This window comes from Rhinopithecus roxellana, chromosome 1, assembly GCF_007565055.1.
Source record: "Rhinopithecus roxellana isolate Shanxi Qingling chromosome 1, ASM756505v1, whole genome shotgun sequence".
NCBI classification, from domain to species: domain Eukaryota; kingdom Metazoa; phylum Chordata; class Mammalia; order Primates; family Cercopithecidae; genus Rhinopithecus; species Rhinopithecus roxellana.
Genome location: NC_044549.1, coordinates 99486093 through 99512849, shown reverse-complemented (window position 1 = coordinate 99512849; position 26757 = coordinate 99486093). Strand labels below are relative to the sequence as shown.

Below are 26757 nucleotides of genomic sequence, written 5' to 3'. Positions count from 1 at the left end.
GTTAAAATGGAATTGTTACCTTTCACAAACATGGTCTCTTTTATATTTCCTATGCTAGTAAGTTAGCAGGAGGGTCAAGGTGTTGACCATTCATAGTATTTCTCCAGGTTTCTATACTAGACAACATAATGAATAAATTTCAAGAAAAAAGTGATCCCTTGTATGTAGCCCAACTTAGCTTCTGTATTAGTTATCACTGCATAACAAATCACCACAATTTAGATTTAAAACAGCATACATTTATTATCTGAAAGTTTCTGTGGGTCAGGAGTCCAAGCGTGGTTTAGTTGGGTCCTCTGCTCGGAGTTTCACAAAGCTGCAACCAAGGTGTTGGCTGGGGCTGGGCTTTTGTCTGAGGTTCAGATGCTTCTTCTAAGATCACATGGTTGTCGACAAAACTCATTTCCTTGCAGCTGTAGAGCTCATGGCAGCTGGCTTATTCAAGGCTAATAGGAGAGAGAGTCTCTGACTTGTTTAACCTCTTTTAAAGGACTAGTCTGATGAGGTCAGGCCCACCCAGGGGGGTCTCTTTGATTAACTCAAAGTCAACTGATTAGAAACCTTATGTATATCTGCAACCTCTCTTCACTTTTGCTATATAATGTAACATAATTATGGGAGAGATGACCCCATCACTTTTGCCATATTCTGTTGGTTAGAAGCAGGTTACATGTCCCACCAATACTCAATGGGGGAGAGGATTATACCAAGGCATGGATCATTGAGAATCACTCTAGCATTCTATCACAGTGTAATTATGTATCTATGTAGTGAAAAAATAGATGTTTGTAATTTGGAGGTATTAAAAGGTTGAATACAAAGAAAAAATTATAGAACTTTAAAGTCTTAATTTTAATGGAGATGGCACATTATTTTGAAGATAGAGAAAATGGCTTTCTATCCTTTTTCTATATTACACTTAGTGCCTTGGGCAGGATATATGTCCAAGCATCTAAACTGTAGATTATATAAAATGAACTTAAAGGGAATAATTAAGTAATTCTGAAAGACAAGTATTTAATGACATAACTGGCTTGATTTGAGAACCATTTTACCACATGTTAGCCTCATTTGTAGTAAGAGAGGATCATGTAATTATAAGTCTATAAGTAAGTTATATAGTTTTCCTCAGTGTACATTAGTTCAATGTTTCTAACGGTTTTTATTTTAAATTTTTCTTTTAATACCTTTGACAGACTGTGATTTTCATCAGAAGTGCTAATCTTTCCTCAGGACAGATAGTTCAGGCATCTTTTCATGCTGTTTTCTCATAGTTTTGAATGACATATCTACAGAGGTTCTTTTATCAGTGACTTTTCCCTTCCTGGCCCCACACTGTCTGAGGGCATACTCTCTAGCTCCTTTTATTTTATTTTATTTTATTTTATTTTTGTAGGCATCAGGTATATTCTGAAGTCAATACTAAAGCTGTTAGAGTATGACATTTACTAAGAATCCTGCCACTTTAGGCCCTTCTTCTTAAAGGACAAGAATTCCATTGGTATTTAGTAAAAAACGACATGGCTTGGTAAATTTAGCTCTTTTTCTTGACATTGGCAATGATAATACAATGCCTGTGGTGTGTAGTTGTCGTGGCTGACTTGTAAATCCCTACAGATATGTGGTTACTTCTCTACTTTCCCTCTCTTTGGCTTGGGCAACTGCCACATTGATGCACTGGAGCCATTCTTCTGCATTCTTCTCATCCTTGGCCTTAAAGACATAGGTTTTATTGTCTGTGAAGATTTCGAAAGCCCGGGGGAGAGAGCGGTCCCTGCGTTTCTTGGCCACAGCTTTCACACTCTGTACTTTGCTGAGTTCTATTGGGCAGTCATCAGGGTCATCTTTCTGAAAGGCATGGGAAGAAAAGAATATGGGCTGGCTGTTACTGTAGGCAAGGATCTCTGGCTACTGGAGAATTTTCTAAGAGGGCCAGAATCCTTTCACTTTTTATAGCTCAAGACCTTTGTTATTTTGGGTGCTAAGGCCTCAGAATCATTAGAACAACTGAAGGAGTGAACAATCGGGCCTTTGTTAGAGTATCATAAGTTGACACAAGATAACTAATTTACAGAATATTATTATAAAGCGGGATTTGGGAAAAATTCAGAGTTCTTTCATTTTCTATTAACATTATATTAATAGAGCAAGGTGCAATGGTACAATTTGGAGTGCTATTAACTTATAATTTCGGGTAGTTTGGGAGGCATGAAATTGAATTTTCCTTTGTGCTACCTCTGAGAAAGATTTTGCCAAACCTTAATTGAATAGAGAGGTTTCCAGTGTTCCCATAGACCAAACTGTTTTTGAAACTCTCTGCAGCTTTGGAAGCATGCTTTGTCTACAAACAGTAAGGGAAGGAATATTTAATGATGTTACATTCACCTTTTATTAAAGCAAAAATTTAAGGATCTCTGCAATACCAAGGTCATCACCTGGGCTAAGACGAATAATTTTAAGGGGTCAGATATTTCTTTGAAGCAATTTCAGGTCTTTAATATGAATACATTTTGTCTACTAAAGAAAGTACCTGTGGTTGAGAAGTTTGCCAATTCTCCTTGCCCACCTCTCCTGTTGCAATCACCCTCCTTTCACTTTGCAATGAAAAAGCATCCTCTTCACTCATCCCATACTTTCTGTGATGTTTTGTCCAATGTAAAAAAAATCTCAGAAGCACCAAACAAAAAAGCAATTCTAACTATTGACATCAGGGAAGTATCCATCAGCCAAGGCAATGTAATCACTCTTTATCTATTTCATTATGAGGTGCATTTTCAATAATATTTCAATTTTTAATGTTTAATAATTATTAAGCTTGGCATTATACTTACGGATTTTCATGAAGGATGTGACTTTTTGAAAAGATAACTGAATCAGAAAAAATTACACTTGGAGATGCATGGTCACAAGAAATTCAAACAATCAAATTTCAATTTATACATACAGTTTTACTCAGTGAAAAATGAAATGCCATTCAGGATAAAATGCTGTGATAGAGGTAGAACAGAAACATGATTTCAAAAAAAAAAGAAAAAGAGAAACAATGTGGACATTTCTATATAAAAAAGAGTTAATTTATGTATTAAAAAATAGTGTTAGGTGATAAACTGCTATGGTATTTTAATCCAATGGTTACATTTAATGGAGAGATGTAATCCTTTTGTTTTAAAATGTCAATATTTACAATTCAACAGAAATTACAGTCCGGGCAAATGTTAAACTTATGTTAAAAGTGTTGCTGCAACTTAAAATGTTGCAAGTTATTACACAGATTGTTCAAAATTCTTTTAGGGTACACAGGATAAAGTTTGAAGGCATACACAGTAGATAATACTTTGCTAGCCTAATTTGATAATAAAATTGCCTTTCTTTGAAGCAGTCTATAGTACAGAGATTGATAAGAAAATAAAAAGTTACCATAGTAATTTAAAGATGGACAGTGAATCAACTGAGACAGTAATAGACAGAAAGTCAAAGGACACTGTTGCCTAGCTGGTTGGTAGAGATCAAGGTCTTAAAAATGCAAAAGTGAAAGATTAGAGTCTTTCAACCTCAGCTCTCATTTTAAAATGCACATTTCTTCCATTTAAAAGGGGCCCTTTTACAAGGACCTGAAGCTTCAGCAGGACTGTTGACCACTGGTAGGTTATTGTTTCCCTGGAGATTAGAAGTATTTTGCTGTGGCCTTCATGCTATATTAAATTATTTCCCACTATTTGAGCTGCAAGTTGTGTCAGAGTTATGGAATGTCAGACCATTATTTCCTGATAAACATGTCAAACGAGTTACCTAATTATAAAATTGTGTTTTCTTTAAATCTTACTAAAAAGCCATGAATCAGAAAGTATAAAGGTCATTATTTGAGTTCAGAAAAACATTCTTATAGATTGACTCTGCTTTGTCTTAAGGGATCTGGAAAATTACTACGTCTTCATTTCTATTCTTGATTTCTTGAATGAAAACAGAAAATTCAGATAGTCATTTTAAACACTTTAAACATGCTTTAGTGTGAACCGATGCTAAAATAGAGTTTCCTTACATTTCCAATAGCTGTCTAAATTGAACTGCCCTTTCGAAAAGATGTTCAGCCTCAGAAAAGTCCATCTGTATATGTTATAATACACACAGATGAGGAAAGTAACATGAGTACACAGTAGGTATCACAAAAAAAATATATTTCATTCAAAAAGTTAACAGAAGTCTTATTAATTAAAAGAACACTGGTCAGAATTTGCCATAATTCAAAGACATGATATTTGATTCCTGTTGATTAAAATGTTCAAGTAAATTTTATAATGAGGTCTCTAAAGATATAGTGCATATGGCTCAGAATGAATTATAATTTTTAACTAATTTACCACTTTTCATTAATTAATTCAGACAGTTTGGTTTATGTGATGGTTAAATTTATGTGTCAGCTTGACTGGGCTAATGGGTACCCAGACAGCTGGGAAAGCATTATTTCTGTATGTGTTTGTGAGGTGTTTCTGGAAGAGGCTGGCATTTGAATTAGTGGACTGAGTGAAGAAGATCCACACTCACCATTGTGGGTGGGCATCATCCAATCTATTGGGGATCTGGATAGAATAAAAAGTTGGAGGAAAGATAAATTTGCTCCTTCTTCTTGAGCTGAGACATGCATTCTCTCTTGCCTGTGGACATCAGAGCTCCTGGTTTTGGGGCCTTCAGATTCTGGGACTTACATCCCTCCCTGCAGCTCACCCCCATATCTAGGTTCTCAGGCCTTTGGCCTTGGACTGGGAGTTATATCATTGACTCCCTTAATTTTCTGGCCTTAGGACACAGACTGAATTATACCACCAGTTTTCCTGGTTCTCCAGCTTGCACACAGCATATCATGGAACTTCTTACCCCCCATAATTTCATGAGCCAATTCCCACAGTAAATCTCTTATATGTCTTTATATATCCTATTGGTTCTGTTTCTATGGAGATCCCTGGTGAGTACAGTTTGCCACTGGCTCTGTATTTTCAGTATACATGGGAAGCAGTAAACACATTTAAGAACATGCTTTGGTGTAACACTGCCTGATCTTGATCTCAGTTATACCCTTTCTCACTTTATTAGCTTTGTCCTTGGACAATCCAATCAGGTTCTTTGACTCAGTTTCCTCATCTGTAAAATGACAATAATAGTAGTGGTGGCCTAATAGTATTATTTTGAGGATTGTTTGAGGCAATCCAAGGTGTTGCATAGTAAGCACTGAAAAAATGCCAGTCATTATGATTATTTTCTAAAACACTCAAGAAATGGGTCAAGATTTGATTCCTCTTGATCCTGAATCAGTAGAGTTTAATGATACATAGAACCAATTTGAAAAGAGGATAACTTTGCATTATTGATTGGAATAGAATGCTACTTCAGAGATTTCCCACTGAAAATTCACAATACAAATAATTACTGAGCATCTTATTCAAATGGAAAATTATATTAAATATTTATTAGTTTGATCACAATTCTACTATATTCATTTAACTGAATATTAAATAGATGAAAGACAGTAATATTTTAATCAGAATTAAAGTTTGTTAACTATAAAAAGTACCTAAAGTAAATCAGCCTCCATTCTTTCCTCCTTGCCTATGTCCTCCTTTTTTGGACCCCCACTTCCAATTATAAACTATATTTATAAAAAATTAGAGCCAATATCATAAGTCATGAATTTGTGTACATGGTCCACATGGAAACAAAGGGCACGGTGTCTGAGTCAAGACCTAGTAGTCCCTCTGCAGTTCAACTAAAACAACTAAAGTCAACTAAAACAAGCTTCCATAATAAACTGGAAGGGGACAGTGAACCAACTAACATAGGAATAAACAGACTAGACACAGACATATATGAGAAAACAATGCTGTAAGATGGTGAAATGGAGATGGAAAAAGTATCAGAGTTTAAACTTAAGACAAAATGTCTAGCTATTGGTGGAGATCAAGACCTTAAAAATGCAAGTGTAAAAGATGATGGAGGAACTTACAGACTTTCCTTTTTGAAACAGAAGTTGATTTCCAGCCAGTGTAAAATAGCGTGTTTTCCACCTTTTGATGAACTTCCATCTGATTTGCTTCTCTTTAAGTTTTCCTTCAATGAGAGGCTGGCCATCTTGATTTACAACTGTTGAAGGGAGCAGAATAATCATGCCATGTATTTTCCATTATTTACTGGGTAAGTGATCAAAAGTCAGAACTGTACAGTGTACCAGAACCCAGTTAGCATATCTGGAAAGTAGGCTAATAAATTATGAATTTGGTTAACGTTTCCTCCTTTCTCCCTAAAAGAATGCACAATTCAGATATGACAATGGAAACGTGTTGAAAGCCTTCATTGACATTTTCAAAAGGAATTGGCTCACACAAAGAGCATCTGGTTAACAGTATTTAAAGTTTGTCTGGCTATTTAGCTTTCTGTGCTTAGTTTCTTTGTTTCATGGTGTTCCATTTCTAATGTTGGAATGACCAAATTAATTTGGAATAGTTTGAAATTTTGGCACAAAGTGTCTAGTATGCCATAAGCTTCATTTTGATTTTGCCAGTAACTAGGTAATAAAAAACAAATTTCCATGCTTTATGACACATGAACTGCTGGAAATATAGCTTTATAAATAATCATAAACCCAAGTATATTTAGCTATTTGGCAGTAAAAGTCAATGCAGCACTCCAAAAGACATGTTTCCTAAAGCCATAACACTAAACTGCAAAGGCAAACTTACCCAACTCTTGTACATGCTGTTCTCACTCTCTGGAACACAAATACTCTCTTTCCCCTCTCTGTACTCCCATCTTCACCTAGTCAACAACTGATCACTTCACATTTCAACTTAAATGTTGCTTCATTTGGAAAGCCCTCTCCAAATCCAGATGAGGGTGGCTTTCCCCCGTAAGTTCTCATGGCGCATAGCAAGTTACTTATATATCAGGGATTATCATTTGTAGATAGATATTAGTGCTTATCTGATTAATATCTTTCTGTCTTATTCAGTTGGAAGCTCCACAAGGGCAGGGTCTTGGCTTTGTTCACTGTTGAATCACCAAGCATCTAACATTGTGCCTGGCAAATAGTAGGAAGTCTATAAATATTTGTTGACTCAATGGACTAATTTTACATTGAAGCAGTGTGTGTGATTACAAATGATCATAGAATTAGAAGATCCATTGCGATGTCAGAGTTTAGATGCTGAACTGAAGAATTTTGTTCCTTTTACCAACAACATAAGATTCACTCTTCACATTCAGATGAAACATCTGATTTTGGCAAGAAGGGGACAATGGAAAGCTCAATCTGTAGTAGGACAATATTTATTTGTATATATTTATCTTCAATTTTCATAGCATCTTGAAAGCAATAAAATTTGTTCCATCACTTCGGAAAAATTCTGGACAGTGCCTGTTTGACCATATGAACACAACCTGCCCTTTGTACACTACCATTTCTTTTTTCTAATATAGGTCTCATAATTGCCACACAGGACTGTTCACCTTTACAGAGCATTTTCAGGATAAAAATAATAAAATGTATAGTTTTCTTTTCTTTTCTTTTTTTAGAGAGTCTACTCTGTCACCCAGGCTGGAGTGCAGTGGCAAGATCTCAGCTCACTGCAACCTCCACCTCTCAGGCTCAAGTGATTCCCCTGCCTCAGTCTCCTGAGTAGCTGAGATTGCAGGCAATCGCCACCATGCTCGGCTAAATTTTTGTATTTTTAGTAGAGATGGGGTTTCACCATGTTGGCCAGGCTGGTCTCAAACTCCTGGCCTCAGGTAATCCATCTGCCCCAGCCTCCCAAAGTGCTGGGATTATAGGTGTGAGCCACCATGCCCAGCCAAAATGTAGAGTTTTCATAAGCAAAGTACTATTAAGGCTATTTTTTTTTTGATAACTATTCAATTGGCTGTTCCATTATCAACTCCAAATTAAGGCTAAAAACTGGCCAGGCGTGGTGGCTCATTCCTATAATCCTAGCACTTTGGGAGGCTGAGGTGGGTGGATCACCTAGGTCAGGAGTTTGAGACAAGCCTGGCCAACTTGGTGAAACTCCATCTCTACCAAAAATATAAAAATTAGCTGGGTGTAATCCCAGCTATTTGGGAGGTTAGGCAGGAGAGTCACTTGAGCCCAGGAGGTGGAGGTTGCAGTGAGCTGAGATCATGTCACTGCACTCCAGGCTGGGCAACAGAGTGAGACTCCGTCTCAAAAAACAAACAAACAAACACTGAAAATACATATCAAATCTATTGTAAGATAGTGATAAGGGCTATGATGAAAATAGAATAGGGAGTAAGTGACTTGGGGACTTGCTGTGCATGCATGCATTTCAGTGGTCAGGAAAGAGCTTAGATGTTCAAGGTGACATTTGATCTGAGACCTCAGTGATGAGACCTCCAATCTTTTGAGAAGCTCTAGTGGAGGCTACTAATGAGCATACCAGAGGCAAAGGAAAGCAGGAACTCATGAAGTATAAACTTACAATTAATATCAAGAAAAAAAATTCAGAGTTCTGCTTTGCTTTGATAGAAATTGTCTGACATGGAGCATTCTTAAAGCTAGTAATGCTCTTCACAAATTTAAATTTTCCATAAACATAGTGGTTTCCTTTGTGCAACCACATCTACAGAGACTTCAGTTAAAGCACTTAGGGTACTGTGTCTCCCCAGGGTTACCTGTTCCTTGAGAGCAGGAACAGCCTTAACACAGTGCCTGCTGGGCTAGAGGCTCAGTAAATGTCTATTAACAGTGCACCGTTGAGTCATAAAGGGTGCAGCAGCCTAGCTGGGATGAGGAAAGAAGGTTTCAAGAGGTGATCCAAGAGGGGAAAAAAGGGGAAAAATAAGTAAAAACAAATAACAAAAACAAAATACCAAAGCCGAAATTAATTTAAAAAATTTTAAAACACCCATTTTTCATATTTTCAAGTGAGAGAACATGGTAATCTAATTGTAATGTTCGAGATTTTTAATATTAACTCAGAAGATTTAGATTTGAATCTTCTAAACTATAATTTTCTAATCAGCAAAAGAAAATAATAATGCTGCCCCCCTCCCCTTTAAAAAGGGATTCTGGGGAGTCAAAAATCAAAAGAAAGAAATTTATGTGAGGACACGAGGTAAATAGCAAAGCACAAGGCACTGCTTCTCCCTCACCCCAGTCCCACTTCTAGGAAAGACTTTACTTTACAGTTTGTGATCACTGCTTTCTTGCCATTTTTTTTTTTCCTAAGACAGGGTGTCACTTTGTCACTCAGGCTGGAGTGCAGTGGTGAGATTTTGGGTTACTGCAACCTCTGCTTCCCAGGCTCAGGTGATCCACCCACCTCAGCCTCCTGAGTAGCTGGGACACAGGTGCGCACCACTACACCTGGCTAATTTTTTTGTACTTTTTGTATAGACAGGGTTTCATCATGTTGCTCAGGCTGGTACCATGGTTTTAATGACAAGATGATTTAATGTAATGCTATTTAATAATGATACATTTTTCCTGTCTCAGTCTTTCATATTTACTCAAAGAAACATTTGAAATAATTATGACATCTGAGATGATTTGAAATAACGATTGACTTAGGTAAAATTTAAGTGTATGGATCCTTTTGGATTTGACATAGAGGGTTATCTACTTGATTTTTTCTCAAGGCAGATCCAAATGTTTCACTTGAAGAGTTATGTATGACCAAAGTTTACAAGGAACACTTGGCAAAATTGTTGGAGTCCTTAAAGATATGGGTGAATGGGATATAATGACTATGATGAGACAGTCAAGACAAAATGATAGGCTTACTAACAACAAAGGATGAAGGACTTCAGAGGCAAGCCGGGAAGCAAATACTTTTCACCGTAGCCCAGTGAAAATCAGCCCTAGGGGGAAAAGTCAATGGAAAAGGTTTTAGGAAGGAAATGTTAGCAGAACTTTAAAGTAGCTGAATGTGAGGCCCCAAATTTAGGTGTTAGTCAGTTTCAGAGAAGTCAGTAAAAGCGAGGCAATTTGGATTTGTGAAATTAATTTAAAAAGAATTTCAAGAAACAAAACAATTTTTTTCTAATATCCCATATCTTAAAAGACTTTTTTTTTTTTTTTTTTTTTTTGCTATTATATCTAACATATGCATGACTGGGGATGTGTCATTTTAAAGGTCTATTGCCCATAGTAGGTCCTTTGAAGCAAGTGATTCAGATATGATATCACAGCCTCTTCACAGCTACATCAAGAAACCATTTTTTCTAAGATTATCATATTCCATTTAAAAAATATCATGTGGAGAGATACTATCAGGGTATGATCATGTATCATCTCAAATAATCTTGTTTGCATGTAGAACATAGAGGATATTCAAATATGTCCTCACTTTCCAATTAACACATTATTTCATTTAAAGCACTACAATTTGGCCAAATGTGGTGGCTCATCCCTGTAATCCCAGTGCTTTGGGAGGTCGAGACAGAGGGTTCATTTGAGGCCAGGAGTTGAGACCAGGAGTTTGTGAACAGGCTGAGCAACATAGCGAGACCCTGTCTCTACAAAAATATAAAATAAAATAATTAGCTGGGCATGGTGGCATGCACCTGCAGTCCCAGGTACTCAGAGGGGTGGAGGGGTGCAGAGGTGGGGGGATCGCTTGAGCCTCAGAGGTCAAAGGGTGCAGTGAGCTATGATCATGCCACTGCACTCCAGCCTGGGAGACAGAGTGAAATGCCATCTCTTAAAAAAACAAAGCGAAACAAAACACCAAAAACAAAGCACCACAATTTCGTTAGGACATTCTCTACTAACATGGATCTGTTTATTTTTTTAAATATCGACTGGCTATAAAAGCTATGGGTTATTAAATTGAATTTTGTAGTGCAATTGGAAGGCAAAGTATTACTGTCTTTGTCAACTTAAAAGTTTTTCAGAATGCTAATACAAATGTTTATATGTTAATTGTATCCCTTTTCTGCACCAAGTTAAAAATATTTGTTGCTAAAAAGAATGAATTTTGAAGGGGTTGATCTTATTCAACATGGAGTTGATGAATAAGTATAATAATAATAACAGGTCTCCCAGAGCTGAGAAGATCCACAGCAGGAAGAATGAAAAATAAAGAATATTCATCTACTCATTTATCAATCATCCATCCACCCTATATGTATTTTTTCAAGCACAGATAAGCTGTAAGGCTCTATATTTGGATCTGAGGGGTTATAAAATCACCCTCACAGGGAACTTTAATTTATTATCTAGGGAAGGTATAGCATTTTACAAATTCTACTGCTCAGTGTAGGGTTTGGCAAGTGCCACCGAGAAGTATAAGCCACGTGTTACAGCATTTGAAGAGCAGAAATTCCACTTCTAGTTGAGACAAGGTGACATGAGAGCTGGGACCCTCATAAAGAAGAGAGAATTCTCCAGATAGAGTGTGGAAAAGGATCAGATAGAATTTTCCAGATAGAGTGGTAGCAAGGTACGTGTGTGAGGAAAAACACACAAAAGAACCTGAAGAAGCTGGAAGAATCAACAAACTCAGAAACAAGTGTGTAAAGCAGGTGCTCTCGAACAGTCATGGGCTGAGGGGTGAAGGGAGAAGTCAATTCAAGGCTTTCTAGGTGTAAGATCCAGGAAAGAGATTGTGTAACAGTCACAGAGAGGTCATATAGTGGACTTCACGGGAAAGTTTTTCTGAAGCCCCATTAGAAAGGACTAAGAAGGGGCCTAGAGCCTGTGAGGGTCCAGCCAGCCCAGGCATGAAGCCTCATGGGCCCCAGATGGGATCAGTGATGTGTCATGCAGGGTCTTGGCAGGAAACAGATGGCATCTCAAGTTGAGCAATTGAGGAGAGTTAATAGAGTTAATAGATTATTTACTTAGAAGTGGGCAAGGTGTAGGAAAAGCGCCATGGTATTCTGGGGCCAGTAACCATGCAGGCTAACACCCCTCCACCTGAAGAGGAAAGGGTAGAGAACAGTTAGGACTCAGTGGGAGACCGGTATGGAGAGCACCATTTGATGACAGCTGTGGCCTGGAATAGAGGACACTGTTGACCCTCAGTGTCCCAGCAGGGAGGCAGCCAGCAAATCAATAACTCAACCTCACTCTCCTCCCTCCCTCTGCTTACAGGTGTCCCCAGTCATGGAGGGTACCTGAACACCAGAGCTAAAGGAGCCTATTGAAACAATCACTACATGGCAGCCTGTGGAACATGCAGCTGGGCAGGAGAGATGGAGAACAGAAGCAATCAGGCACAGATTATAATATCAAATTCAACAAAGTTCAGATATATGAGGGAACTTCAAAAGTTCATTAAAAATGGAATTAGAAGATAAAAATAAAAAGTGGAAACTATTTCTCAACATAAGCTCCATCGAGTTCAAGACACTTTGGTAAGTGGTAATATCAGACATTTAGTCCATCATTAAAGAGCTAAGGTCCTGGAAATTTAATCATGTCGATGCAGTCTTTTTAACATTATTAACTGAAGCAAAATAAGTGCTCTTTGAAGATTTTTTAAGATTAGGAAAGGAAAAGGTCAGAAGGAGCCAAATCAGGACTATAAGGTGGATGCCTAATAATTTTCCATGAAAACTCTCACAAAATCGCCCTTGTTTGATGAGAAGAACAAGCAGGAGCATTGTCGTAGTGGACAAGGACTCTCTAGTAAAGCTTTCCTGTGTGTTTGTCTCTTTTCTTTCCCCTCCCTCCCTCCCTCCCCTCCCTGCAGGAGTGAAGGCAAGAGGAATGGAGGACGGAGACGATGAGGGAGAGAGAGATATTTCTTTTTTTTTATTTCTTTCGAGGCTTATATGCAGAGTGAGTTAGTTTTTTTCGGATTCTTTCTTTAGTAGGGATACTTTTCCTGACAGAAATGAGAAACATAAACACCACTCCATGACTGCCATAACCATCCCTACCTACTTTCCTTCCACACTTCCTTCCGTCCGTCTTAACTTACCTTCCTCCTTCCTTCCTTCCTTCCCTTCCTTCCTTCTGTTCTTTTTCTTTCCTTCTCTCTCTCTCTCTTTCTTTCTCCCCTTCTTTTTATCTCAGGGTCTCAGTCTGTCACCCAAGCTGGAGTGCAGTGACACAATCATGGCTCACTGCAGCCTCCACGTCCTGGGCTCAAGCGATTTTCCCACCTTGGACTCCCTAGTAGCTGGGACCACAGGCACGTGTCACCACATCTGGCTGTTTTTATTTTTTATTTTATTTATTTATTTTTATTTTTTTGAGACGGAGTCTTGCTCTGCTGCCCAGGCTGGAGTGCAGTGGCCAGATCTCAGCTCACTGCAAGCTCCGCCTCCCGGGTTTACACCATTCTCCTGCCTCAGCCTCCCGAGTAGCTGGGACTACAGGCGCCCACCACCTCGCCCCGCTAGTTTTTTGTATTTTTTGATAGAGACGGGGTTTCACCGTGTTAGCCAGGATGGTCTCGATCTCCTGACCTCGTGATCCGCCCGTCTCGGCCTCCCAAAGTGCTGGGATTACAGGCTTGAGCCACCGTGCCCGGCCTGGCTGGTTTTTAAAATTTTTATTTTTGTAGAAATGGGGTTTGGCCATGTCGCCCATGGTCCTCAAACTCCTGGGCTCAAGCAGTCTGCCCATCTCAACTTCCCAAAGTACTAGAATTACAGGCATGAGCCCCTGTGCCCAGCCCTGGGTGTTTTTCTGCTAAAACTTTTTCTAGCTTTCTCAAAACACTCTCATAATAAGCAGATGTTGTCATTCTTTGGCCCTTTAGAAAGACAACAAGCAAAATGCCTCAAGCATCCCAAAACACTTGCCATGACCTTTCTTCTTGACAGATCTGCTTTTGTTTTGACTAGACCAAAGTATTTATGCCTACAACTTGCCAATGTGCAGGTAGTTTGTACTACAGACATGGTGGTAATTGCCTTATTATGGAGGAAGGGTAGAAAGGCATTAAAGGGGGAAAACTCCTAAAGGGTCCAAAGAATAGAGAAAAATCCTTTTATGTCCTGGTGGTGGAATTGACTAGAAATGAATGAGATGCGTCCAGTGGTTTCTTCTCAGTTAATAAGAGAATTTAGCATTCATGTTATTCTTGTCATGGAAGACTGAGTTCCACTTTTTATTAACACCCTTTGCTATTCATTGATTCTCCCATTCTTCTATTCAAAATGCCTTTATGGTTACCACGCACTAGGCACGTGCCAGGTAAAGGGGATATAAACACAAATATGACAGTCTCAAATCATTGAGATGCAGAGAAATGCAGTAAGCAAGTGAGTACAGAGTGGGATAAGTACCAGGCTAGATCCGTGCACAGGGTCTAACTGGACCACACCGAGAGACACTTATTCTAAACTGGAGCATACAAAGCAGAAAAGTTTCCTAGAGTAGATGCTGTATGGGCTGAATTCTCAGGGACAAGTTGCAGCTATGAAGACAAAGGGAGGAAGGTCATTGAGTCAAAAAAAGAAATAATAAAGAAAAAAGTTTATAGCAAAGGACCAAAGCTGAGGAAGGGAGGCATAAAATGTATTCTGGGAACTGTAACTCATTCTGGGAGGGAGCAGGGTGGGACAGAAGAGGCAAGAGATGAGGTGTGAGAATCAGAGAGACCAATCCTAAAGAGCCTTGGGCACCATGCAGAGTGGAATGTAATGCCTTGTAATGTGACATAATGAAAAAAACCTTGTGTAGTCATAGACCTCTTTTATTTCAAGAGCACAAGAGTTCAATAATTCACTCTCTATCTTGTTTTAAGATTTATTGCAATTCTGAATGTCTTTAACCAATTATAATTTATTTAACCAGTGTGCTGAATGCCATGTTTACTCTTTATTATAATAGATCACATGAGACTGTACCAATGACTTTGTCTAGTGTAGGCCTATGGTTTATACAGTAAGAGCATTGTCTTTAGAGGCAGACCTCAGTTGAAGTCCAGAATCTGCCACTTACCAGCTGACTGATCCAGGACAAGCTATTTGATGTCACTGAGCTTCCCTTTCCTACTCCCTAGAGTTATACTTAACACAACACAAATGGCTGTGGGGGTTTTCTAGTCAAGCCATGCATCCCCGAGAGTATTACATGCACCATAAATGAAGCCACATAAAAGTGCCACAACAGTTGACAGTGGTCTTGCTTAGCTGAGACCTGGTCACAATAACGGATCAACAAATAGTAGCTACTGTCATCATGACTGACATCATGGATCAATGTAAATCATAATAATCCTTTTATTGTGATGAACAGGTGGTTTCAGAAATACCATGTCCTGGCCGGGTGCGGTGGCTCAAGCCTGTAATGCCAACACTTTGTGAGGCCGAGACAGGAGGATCACGAGGTCAGGAGATCGAGACCATCCTGGCTAACATGGTGAAACCCCGTCTCTACTAAAAAAATACAAAAAAACTAGCTAGGCGAGGTGGCATGCGCTTGTAGTCCCAGCTACTCGGGAGGCTGAGGCAGGAGAATGGCGTAAACCCGGGAGGTGGAGCTTGCAGTGAGCTGAGATCTGGCCACTGCACTCCAGCCTGGGCGACAGAGCGAGACTCCGTCTCAGGAAAAAAAAAAAAAAAAAAAAAAAAAAAAAAAAAAAGAAATACCATGTCCTAATGGCCTATATGAAAGTGTGAGGAATAGTAAGAGAATTCAGAGTAAGAGAGGGACTCCTGCAGTCTTTGAACTTGGACCTTTAATAAAAATGGAAGTATGAAAGGCAATTCAAAGTGTCTCAAATGGAAGGTGAACTCTCTCTGTCTCTCTCTCTCTTTGCATGTGTGTGTGTTTTAAAGACAGGGTCTCCTTTGTTGCTCAGGCTGGAATACAGTGGCTTGATCATAGTTTACTGGAACCTTGAACTCCTGGGATCAAGCTACTCTTCTGTCTCAGCCTTCCAAGTGGCTAGGACTACAGGTGCACACCATCACACCTGGATAACTTTTAAATTTTTTTGTAGAGATGGGGTCTTACTATGCTGCCCAGGCTGGTCTTGAACTTTTGACCTCAAGTGATCCTCCCGTTTCTGCCTCCCATAGTGTTGGGATTATAAGCATGAGCCACTGCACCTGGCCCTCTTCTGTTTTTGAGTAACTCATCTATGTATTCATTGAAACTGCCATTTACAAGCCAAACCAATAATAGACTGAGGTGCATTGGGTGAATTTCCTGTTATCTGTGGTTGCTTCCTTCTCTTCCTAGACTTTCTGCTTGTTTCTGCTTGTTCTTGTGACAGTTTTGAAGGAATGACGATAGACAATAACCTCCACATAACTACTGTTCATATGGCACACTGACTTTCATCCAGACTCAGAAATTACTCATACTGTGTGCTTTTTGGCTTATGCCAGTTTTGTCTTTAAAGTATTGCATTGTGCATAAATAACTCATATTTGAGACTGTCATGAGTTTAATTTGTGATATTTGAATTTCTAGATACTCTTTTCTGATTGTTAAAGATAAATGCCTTCAAAAGAAAACATATTCTGGAAGAAAAAAATAATAAACTCCAGGCCGGGCACGGTGGTTCATGCCTGTAATCGCAGCACTTTGGGAGGCTGAGGCAGGTGCATTGCCTGAGCTCAGGAGTTCAAGACCAGCCTGGGCAACACTGTGAAATTCTGTCTCTGCTAAAATACAAAAAATTAGCCAGGCGTGGCGGCTGATGCAGGAAAATTGCTTGAACCTTGCAGTGAGCCAAAATCGTGCCACTGCACACCAGCCTGGCAACACAGCGAGACTCCGTTTCCAAAAAAAAAAAAAATATATATATATATGTATATATATATAATGATTGACATATAGATAAACATCAATATATAGATATATAGATATTGATATATAAATCAACCCCAAATTCTTAGTTTTTAAGTAAGAACTGAGAAAAAATGTAGTATGTCATTTTATCCTCCTTGAAAACACTGCTCCTGGGAATTATGACTCCCATACAGTGTACGGGGAATTTCTTTGTATGTATTTAAAGTTTCAAATTTACTTCAATCTTCTCCTATGGTTTTACTGATTTTTTTTCTTTGGTGTGTATGTCAGTTCTAAAAAACCAAACTATAATTCCAGAGGATATGCATAAAGAGGGCTAGAAGCATTAAATGAAGGGGTTGTAGGAGCCACATTTAGTAGACTGAGTGTCTGTGGTTTTTGAAATTGCTAAGCATCATAACAAATGGCATGTTTCTTGTGAATCTCCAGGCAGCATTTGAGAGTGCAATATTTCTCTACTGGCAGTGAATAAACCAGGAGGCATGATCCTCACTGATTTTGGAACATCCTACACAATACTGTGGGGACCAAAATTGGACAGACAAACTAAGTTTGACAGCAGCCCTTTGAGGGCACTGCCACATGTGACTGATTGGTTTCCTTTCTAAGTAATTTCATACCCATCAAAACATATGCTTCTTTGACCAATTACTGATGTACTGATGCAAAAAAGCTTCAGAAACACGGTGTTGTAAGCGTTTATGGCTATGTTTCCTGAACTGTGTTGTGAGAACCACCTATATCAGAATTATCTGCCAGCTTGTTAAAATGCACATTTCCAGGAACCACCCTAAACCCACTGAATCAAAATTTTGGGATAGGGTGAGAAGCCTTACATGGTAAACAAGGTCCACAGGTGATTCTTATGTTGCTCAAAAACTTATAGGAAATAATCAGTATCTTTATGGTAGATGACAGTAATAGGTTATTTGATATACGAAAGAGTAAAACTGCAAAACCAATTGTAGGGAGAAATCCAAGGCAAAATATGACCATCCTTTGATGACTTTATTCTCTGTGGCTACTAAAAAGTACCAGTATGTCAGCCAGGCGCGGTGGCTCACAACTGTAATTCCAGCATTTTGGGAGGCCGAGGTGGGTGGATCACGAGGTCAAGAGATTGAGACCATCCTGACCAACATGGTGAAACCTTGTCTCTACTAAAAATATGAAAATTAGCTGGGTATGGTGGTGCATGTCTGTAGTCCCAGCTACTCTGGAGGCTGAGGCAGGAGAATCGCTTGAACCCGGGAGGCAGAGGTAGCAGTGAGCAGAGACTGTGCCACGGTACTCCAGCCTGGTGACAGAGCAAGACTCTGTTTCAAAAAAATTAAAAAAAGACCAGCATAGTACCGATATTTCTATTAAATAGGTGTGTCTGTGGCTGATAAACAAATTTCATTCTTAGTGTACTTATATAGGTCAATAAAAAAAAGGATTACTCTGCAATATGATGGCTAGAGCTCTTTTAAAATATACCAAGTATTTTATTTTAAAAACTACACAAAACTCTTGAAATCAATGTCATCTTATGCTTGTATGATGATGAAACTAATGTACCCACATTAGTCTGCCTCTCCAAAGCTTCTCCTCATCTATATATTGGCTTGACCCAGCTTGCCCTCTATGTGGAAAAGGACACATTACTCTGCATAGTGATTTGCTAGTGATAATCACAGAATGACTGATGCTTTGTTGCAAGTATAAGGCCTATCTGAGACTTTTCCTCTATATCAAGACAAGATTGTTGACCCAATATGGAAAGGCAGAGGAGTAGGAAAGTGATGCTGGATGAAAAATAGAAGTTAATCCCAGAGCAGTGTTAGGTTACTGATCTTAGCTTGTTTCTCTTCAAGATTCACAATTTATTAGCATGTTTACTATGAGCTCTTTGCCTATGTGTATATTGTAACATTTTAGCATAATACTAAAATTCAGTTTCCACAACATGTTGAAACCTTGTATACAGCAATGTTTTCTTCTCATGAAAAACTAATTTTCCAAGAGATGCTATTTACAGGTTTCAGTTCCGTTAGTTGTTTTTAATTTTGAGAAAGAGTTAGATTTTTAAAAGTTAGATTTTCAAGTTGCATTTCAAAACAAATTCAGTTTTTTCCCATGGGTATTCTATCACTTAAGTGATTAACAAATTGCTCAATCACTCGTCTATTTGCCAAATGCTTATTAAACAATATAATGTACCAGGCACTGGTTAAGATGTACAAAGATGAGGTATAATCCATGGCTCTTCTTGTAGTTTACTGTCCAGAGGGAAAGACTGATGGCCACATGCCAAGTTCAATACAGAAGTGTGGGCAGAGGATGGAAAGGACAGAGGGAGAGAAATTAATTCTGCTTAGGGTTGTTATGTAGGTGCGTGTGCATATGTGTGTGTGTGTGTGTGTCTGTGTGTGTGTGTGAGCGAGAGAGACAGAAAGAGAAAGCGGGAGAGAGAAATGAGAGTGCGTGGAGAGGTTTAAGAGGGAGAGAAGAATGTTCATGCCACAGAGGCATAAAATAGGAAGATGGAAGATGGGGAAAGGGAGAAAAGGAAGATTTCAGGATAAAAATTATCTGAGTTTGTAACTGTGTTTTTATTTTGTCATTGAGTATTGCAAAGTAGCTCTGAACAAAAAGCTCAGGTTCAATTTTACATAATCAATATATACTCAGTAGTCCCAGTATACAAATGTGAAAATGTGAAGTTATTGTATAAAAAGCATTCTGTTGCTTTGGGTGCTCTACCAACACTTAGCACATAGGATAGTGCTCTAACACATGTGGTAGGAGAAAAGACATCATACTACAATGCTAGCCACCACATACATCAAAATTGGATTTTCTTTCTTTCTTTCTTTCTTTTTTTTTTGAGATGGAGTCTCGCTCTGCCACCAGGCTGGAGTGCAGTGGCGCGATCTTGGCTCACTGCAACTTCTAACTCCTGGATTCAAGTGATTCTCCTGACTCAGCCTCCAGAATAGCTGGGATTACAGGCACATGCCACCACGTCCAGCTAATTTTTGTATTTTTAGTAGAGACAAGGTTTCACCATGTTGGCCAGGATGGTCTCGATTTCCTGACCTTGTGATCTGCCCACTTCAGCCTCCCAAAGTGCTGGGATTACAGGCATGAGCCACTGTGCCTGGCCAAAATTGAGTTTTCTTTTATTACTTTTAAAGTTCTATGAAAGTTGACATTGAAATTTAATGGAAAAGCTTCATATTCATAGACTCACAAGGCTATTGGTAGCCTTATGGGCTAGGTCCTCTCAGATGTCATTTAGTTCATTTTCACATTGGCATCTAGAGTGGAAAAAAACATGTAGCTCACATGAAGGGTGCCCCTCAAAGCAGACCCACAACTGCTGTAACCAGTTCCTTTGGCTGTCTGAAAAAACTCTCCTGACAGAGGAGGCATTTTGAAACCATCTCTATTTGCCCATGTATTAATAATATAATATAATACAATAAATAGCACATTCTCTTTAAAATTTATATTTATTTAGTTAGTTAGTTTAGATTTAGAGACAGGGTCTATGCTATGTTGTCCAGGCTGGAGTGCATTGGCTATTCGCAGGCTTGATCATGGTGCACTACAGCTTCAAACTCCTGACCTTAGGCAATCCTCCCACCACTCTCTCCTGAGTAGCTGGGACGTGACAGGCACGTGCCCCTGCACTCAGCCTGACAGTATGTTCTTATAACACAACTTTTTGAAATCAAGTTCTAAAGATGAATCATGATAGAAAGTTGTTTGAAAAAATTGTTCCATTTTCTTTTAGAACCCAAGAAGACCTTCTACTGACGATCACATTCAAACTCTAAATGTCTAGTGACTAAGAGACTAATCACATGGGGCTGCTTAGATTTATCAGGAGGACAGGAGTGCCAAAACTCTAAGTTGTTTTTTGTAGGATGTAAGAACAAAGGCATCCCATGTGTCTCGCGAAATGAGTGAAAGTCATGACCCAGTTCTTCCTCCTACTTTAAAAAAATGTGACTGAAGAGAAAGCCAGATATGTTCCAGGACAGACCAGCTGACTAACTCTTACTGTCAACATACACTGTGCAATTCCAAGACACAAGGGCAACTGATAAAGAAGATTAGCTTGGTTTTCCAGAAATAGGTTCTGTTCTGTTCAATCTACTTGCTCAATCTCCATTCTCTCATTCATGTGGAATAACGAGATCTGCAATAAACACCACCAGGCAAGTCTCTCAGGATTACTGAGTTATTTCAGAGATTTTCTAATCTTCCACTCTGAACTTTTATAAAATGATTATCAGAAACTGATTCAGCAGTTGGAAGTATAAGAAATAGATTCTATTGTAATCATTTCCTGCAAGTAATAATTTCTCACACATTATCATACCAAAGTCTCTGTTCTTCTTTAAGTAGAGAAAGTCATCGAGGAAGTAGATCACTTCTAAAAAATTAAACTTGTCTCTGGGTCTGTATAATATATTATAACACTACTGAATGATTGCTCTTGGAATTTCCAATATTTTGTGTCCTTAACTTGAATTTTCCCTATAGGTTGAAAAGTCAGGTTCTGGAATTGTCCTGTCTGGATTAAAATACTGGTTCCATCACTGAGAAGCTGTGTGACCTGGGGAAAATTACTTAATCTCTCTGCGTTTCAGTTTTCTGATCTGTAAAATGAAGTCAATGATGGTAAGAAAATGAGAAAAATGCATGCAAACTTAGCATATCATTAGAATGATGAATACTAACAATTATCATCATGTCAGGGCCTCTACATTAGTTTAGCATTTACTTTCCTCTGACTATCTGTACTTTGTTGAATAAAAATATTTTATTGATCACCAGATATTAAACTCCTGTGAATTTCTGTGTGTTGATGGTGAAGTTGGTGGGAGGATGGTGATGAGACTTTTACTTGAAGACGGGAATGTATGTGAGTTGACCATGTCAGTAAGCTGAGATACTGTCAATTTCTGAAGGATTTCTCTGGCTGAGTCTACACACTACTAAGAAGTATTATATATTTCTTGATGTCTTTCCTAATGTCTAACTGAAATTCTCTAATTGTCTCATGTTTTGTTCCTCATGGAGATGCTGGACAGCATTAAAAAATATTGAAACGTGAATACTTGAAAACAATTATTGTATCATCTGTCAATTCTTTTAAAAAATATCAAAAACCCAGTTTCTTTGGCCTTTTGTTCTGGACTTCAATTCTACTTCTTTGGACCCCTTCTCCCTGAGGCTGATAGGGCATCTGGCCCCTGTGTGGGTGCTGATGAAACTCAGACCAGTACATAGTACTCAGTAGGGCATAGTACATTCTAGGTGCTAAGACAGGAAGGTAAGTGGATCAAGGCTTTACAAGTGGCGACTTCTCTTAGGGAGAAACAGCCCCGATCTCCATTTACCAGGTTCAGAATGCATTGGGTATGGTATAGTGATGAATTTGATATCGTTAGCTTATAATCACAATCTTAAAACATTACATTTTAACATTCAAGGAATATTTGACATTGCCTTTTAAAAATATTATTCATTCATTCATTCACTCACTCAACAAATATAGCATGCCAAAAACATAAAAGAAGAATGCTAGATTTTTTTTGAATATACCTTTTGGCCCTAACTGGATTATGAATTTCTTTTAGAGCAGAGACATTGTACCTTATTCATATTTCTATCCCAAGGGTCAGCCTGTAGAAGACACTCAACTAATGCAACAAACATGCATTGCATAAATGAAAAATTGGATGCAAGTAATACACTAGCTGTGCATGACCAATAAAGTATTTGTTGCTATGTTTCGTCTTTAAACTTTGAATTTAAGCAGAACTTGAATGCAAATACCGTCTCCATGAGAAATATATTTGGCAACAGTATTATGTTAGACCTTTCACTTAGATTAAATATATAATTTAAGTGCTTATATAAAAAAGAAGATGAAATCAACAACCTATATAAACTACCCAGGGAGTCAAGGGTTTTGGTGGAAAAAGGAAAACAGTTTAAAATAGGACTTTTCTCAAACTCAAATCCTCTTTCATGTAGCAAAAGGAAATGAGCAAAGAAATCCAAACCCACTGAAGTTTTCAGGGCCAAACATTTTGATTCAATATGTTGTGCTATAAAACATTTGACCTTGTTTGAATTTTTATTGCTATATGTTCTCAGTCCATATTTAACTGTGAGGAACACAAATAAGAAAGAGTGAATGTGCAGAACGTTCATTTCAAGAGCATGGCGGTGAATTTGAGAAAACATATATTAAAGGAACACTTTGTGTTTTTTAACTTTCAGCCCCTTTTCTGAGGCCTCCCTTGGCCAGATATGATTAAATATTTATTGAACTAAGGACTCAGCTTACTCGGAGTGAAAACTCTTCAGGGCCTCTCGGAGCTACCTAAGGTAAGTACGTTATTTTACTAGCTCTCAAATAAGGTTTCTTTTATGCTCTATCTTTTTCATATATAAAATAAGGTCTAATTAGAAAGTTTTATAATGGAGACAGTCAATCCCCCAATTCCTTATTTGTTTGAATTAACTTTTAAAAAATTGGGGTGTTCACTCTGGCGTTGGCTCAATCCAGACTTTGTAATCAGCCAACAATCTGTGCTTCACAAAACCTGGCGTCCTAACTGCCAGCTTCTGCCATCCGCATCTTTTCCTTGGGGTAATACATTTTAATTGGTACTTCTCTGAGAGCCCTACACATCTCCATCTGGCTAAATAAACATACTTTTTTGATTCAGCCTCAACATCCTGGCAGTTAACAAGAGGACAGACTTGCCACAATGGGTAATCTTGAAGATGCATAAAATCCTAAAATTAAAGGACCAGGTACAGGTGGTATAATCAATGGCTGTCTAGAGGATGGCTCATCTACAAAGTGGCTTTGTGTTCAACAGTCTTTTTAACACTGCTCTTGTCGTCCAAAATGCAGTTTCTGAGCTGTGTCAGCACTGAGAGCTCTCTCCTCTCAAAGGGCACACTAGTGATGAAATATTTCACTTCCAATGACAGCATAACTTTTTGGACATAGGCTTATTAGCAACCTGTTTCCACTGGTTGGATTGAGCCAAGTGTAACCGGGAGGCAGAATGGTGAAATGGTTAAGAGCATGGGTTCCAGAGTCAGGCTGTGTTCAAATTCTGCTGCTGTTAATTAATCTTTATGACCTTGGGCAGTTACCACACCTCTCTGTGCCTCAGTTTCCTCATCAGTAAAGCAGAGATAATATCAGTATTTTCCTCATAAGAGTATTGCAAGGACTGATTAAATGAGATAAGGTATCTGATATGTTTAGCATAGGGTATGACTTGTATTTGCTAACAATTATTTTTAGGCAAGGTCAGTAGACCAAATACCTTGAGCAGCAGAAAGGAAGTGGAAAATGAATAACCAGCTATGAGGTTATTTCTCAGACAGTTTCTTACTATTTCAATGCTTCACTTTTTACACAGTTTAATCATCAAGCAACAGTATTAGGGATTAAATGAGAAAACGTGGTCTGTGTGCTGATTCACTCATTTAGTGTGGTCTCATTTCCTCAAGGAACACACCTTGACAGAACACTTTTTTCTCTCTAACCCTCAGGGTCATCTGGATGAAATGAATACTTTCAGGGCAAAACGGCTGATACTGCTTCCTTCATAACCACAGATAGGTGAGGAATTGCTTCTCTGCCTCCCAAAGTTTTCCTTTTATCCTATGACCACTTTGGTGAGATGCCTTTCTCAGCACAAAGCAGGGACATGACTCTGCGCATTATTACAACTGGGGATGTTTATGCAAGAGGAAGGCCACCTAGAACAATGAAGCTGACAGATCCCTGTAAATCGGGGCACAGATGGTTCTTAGCAGCAGGTAGGGGTCTCTCACCAGTTGCTTTTTCAGGGTTGTTGCACATGAAGCATTGCCATGCTCCTGCTGTTTCACTGAAGCCAAACACATCGAAGAACCTCACTTCTTCCAGATGGAGCTGTACCTGGTCCAGATCCTGTGTCAGGAACACAAAGCACAAAGAACATAAGCTGCTCTGCCTGCTACCTAACATTCTGAGACTGGGAGAAGGGGATGTGGATCAGGATGATCAATGTTCAATCTCAGTACTAAGGACTAAGAGGCAGCATTGAAAAAAATTTCTCTTGGCTGACCTTAAAAAATGCATTCAGCTAAACTTTTCCATGAGAGTATTCATAAATGCAGTGAGAGTGAGCACAGGCCCCAGGGCTGAGCGTCAGGGTTTGAGGTGTCAGACCCTGAAATGGCCCAGAATTTTCTTGCATCTAGCAGTGGCTCCAGATTTTCTAAAAAGAAGGGATATCCAAGTGGCAATGTGGTTGGAAGACATGCTGCTGGGGGATTTACATTTTATACAAAATTGAGAACGAATTATCCATATCAAAAAATATTATTGGCCAGGCGTGGTGGCTCATGCCTATAATCCCAGCACTCTGGGAGGCAGAGGAAGGCAGATTGCCTGAACTCAAGAGTTCAAGACTAGCCTGGGCAACATGGCGAAACCTTGTCTCTACCAAAAATACAAAAACATTGGCCAGGCATGGTGGTACATGTCTGTGGTCCCAGCTACTCAGGTGGTTGAGGTGACAGGATCACTTGAGCCTGTGAGGTGGGAGTTGCAGTGAGGCAAGATTGCACCACTGTACTCCAGCCTGGGTGACAGAGTGAGACCCTGTCTCAAAAAAAAAAAAAAAAAAAAAAAAAAAAAAAAAATATATATATATATATATATATATATATATACACACACACATATATACATATTATATTTATTATGTTGACTTTACAGGGGGCTGATGGAAAATGTGGGGGTGGGGCTTAATCCCTCAGCCCTTGGCTCCAGCACTGTTTAGTTCTTATGCTTTATCCTAAAAGTATATGCAAATTTTGCATTCTATTACATAATATAAGCTGCATTAATTTTTTTTAATTTTTACTTTTATCTCTTTTTTTGATATAAAATCTCACTCTGTTGCCCAGGTTGGAGTGCAGTGGTGCGATCTTGGCTCACTGCAACCTTCACCTCCTGGGTTCAAGTGATTCTCGTGTGTCAGCGTCCTGAGCAGCTGGGTTTACTGGTGCCTGCCACCACATCTGGCTAATTTTTGTATATTTAGTGGAGACGGGGTGCTGCCATGTTAGCCAGGCTGGTCTCCAACTCCTGGACTCAAGTGATCCACCTTCCTTGGCCTCCCAAAGGGCTGGGATTGCAGGCATGAGCCACCATGCCTGGCCTGCATGGGTTTTAATGGAAGATAATGCATTACATTATTTATCAGTAAATTAATTAACTCTTTTCCTCCAAATGGTTGAGTAGAATTGACACTCCAAGAAGACTGCACATGTTTTATGTGCCCCGTGGCACCATGCCAATGCGTTCCTCTTTAAGAGGCAGGGGAGAGAGGTTCGGTTAGACTGCAAATGGATGGAAAACTATTAGCCTAACCAAATTAAATAGCTCTACTGTCCTCCTGAGGCTTTCCTATTATGTAAATGACTTGTATCCTTTGGTATAGGATGACCAGAAACTGCATTCTTAAAAGGCTCCTCCTCCTAAGAGGGACTTAATGTTCTTGTTGGCCTTGCATGTACCCAGTCAATTGACATGTTTGTGCTCTGTTGAGCTGTGATTTTGTTTCCTTTCCTTTAGCCTACATACCCTTATTTTCTCTCTGTATAGGAACGGTTCTTAGAATTTTCAAGGCTGAGGGGCGTAGGCACTGTTTGCACTGCTTATAAGGGATCTAAATAGAGAATGAGCAAATGGCTACCCGGATTGCATCCCAAAGCTCCTAATTCTCAGTTCTAAATTTTTTGACAGAGGTGAGAAGTATGTCCAACTATTAGTTCACTGAGAACAGAAACATGTCTATTTTTTTTCACAATACCCCCAGAATCCAGTTCAGCTTCATTAATGGATTAGCATTGGTTTGTAGACCCAGCACAAAGCTTTTTTACTAACGAACTATATAAAGGATATTACAAAAAGTTAAAGGGAATTTTTAAAGAGAACATTTACACTCCCT

General features: G+C 38.9%; 1 protein-coding gene across 1 annotated transcript in view; it reads right to left on the bottom strand.

Annotated features, from left to right (window-relative positions):
• Positions 1–217: 217 nt before the first annotated feature.
• The window catches only part of VEPH1 (ventricular zone expressed PH domain containing 1), a 263608-nt gene continuing 237068 nt past the window's right edge, over positions 218–26757 (bottom strand). The window contains exons 12-14 of the mRNA XM_010365910.2: positions 24590–24707; positions 5996–6132; positions 218–1848 (exon numbers count right to left, since the gene is read on the bottom strand). Of these exons, the coding sequence (XP_010364212.2) occupies positions 1612–1848; positions 5996–6132; positions 24590–24707 (492 nt within the window). The 3' untranslated portion in view covers positions 218–1611. The remainder of the gene's footprint in view (positions 1849–5995; positions 6133–24589; positions 24708–26757) is intronic.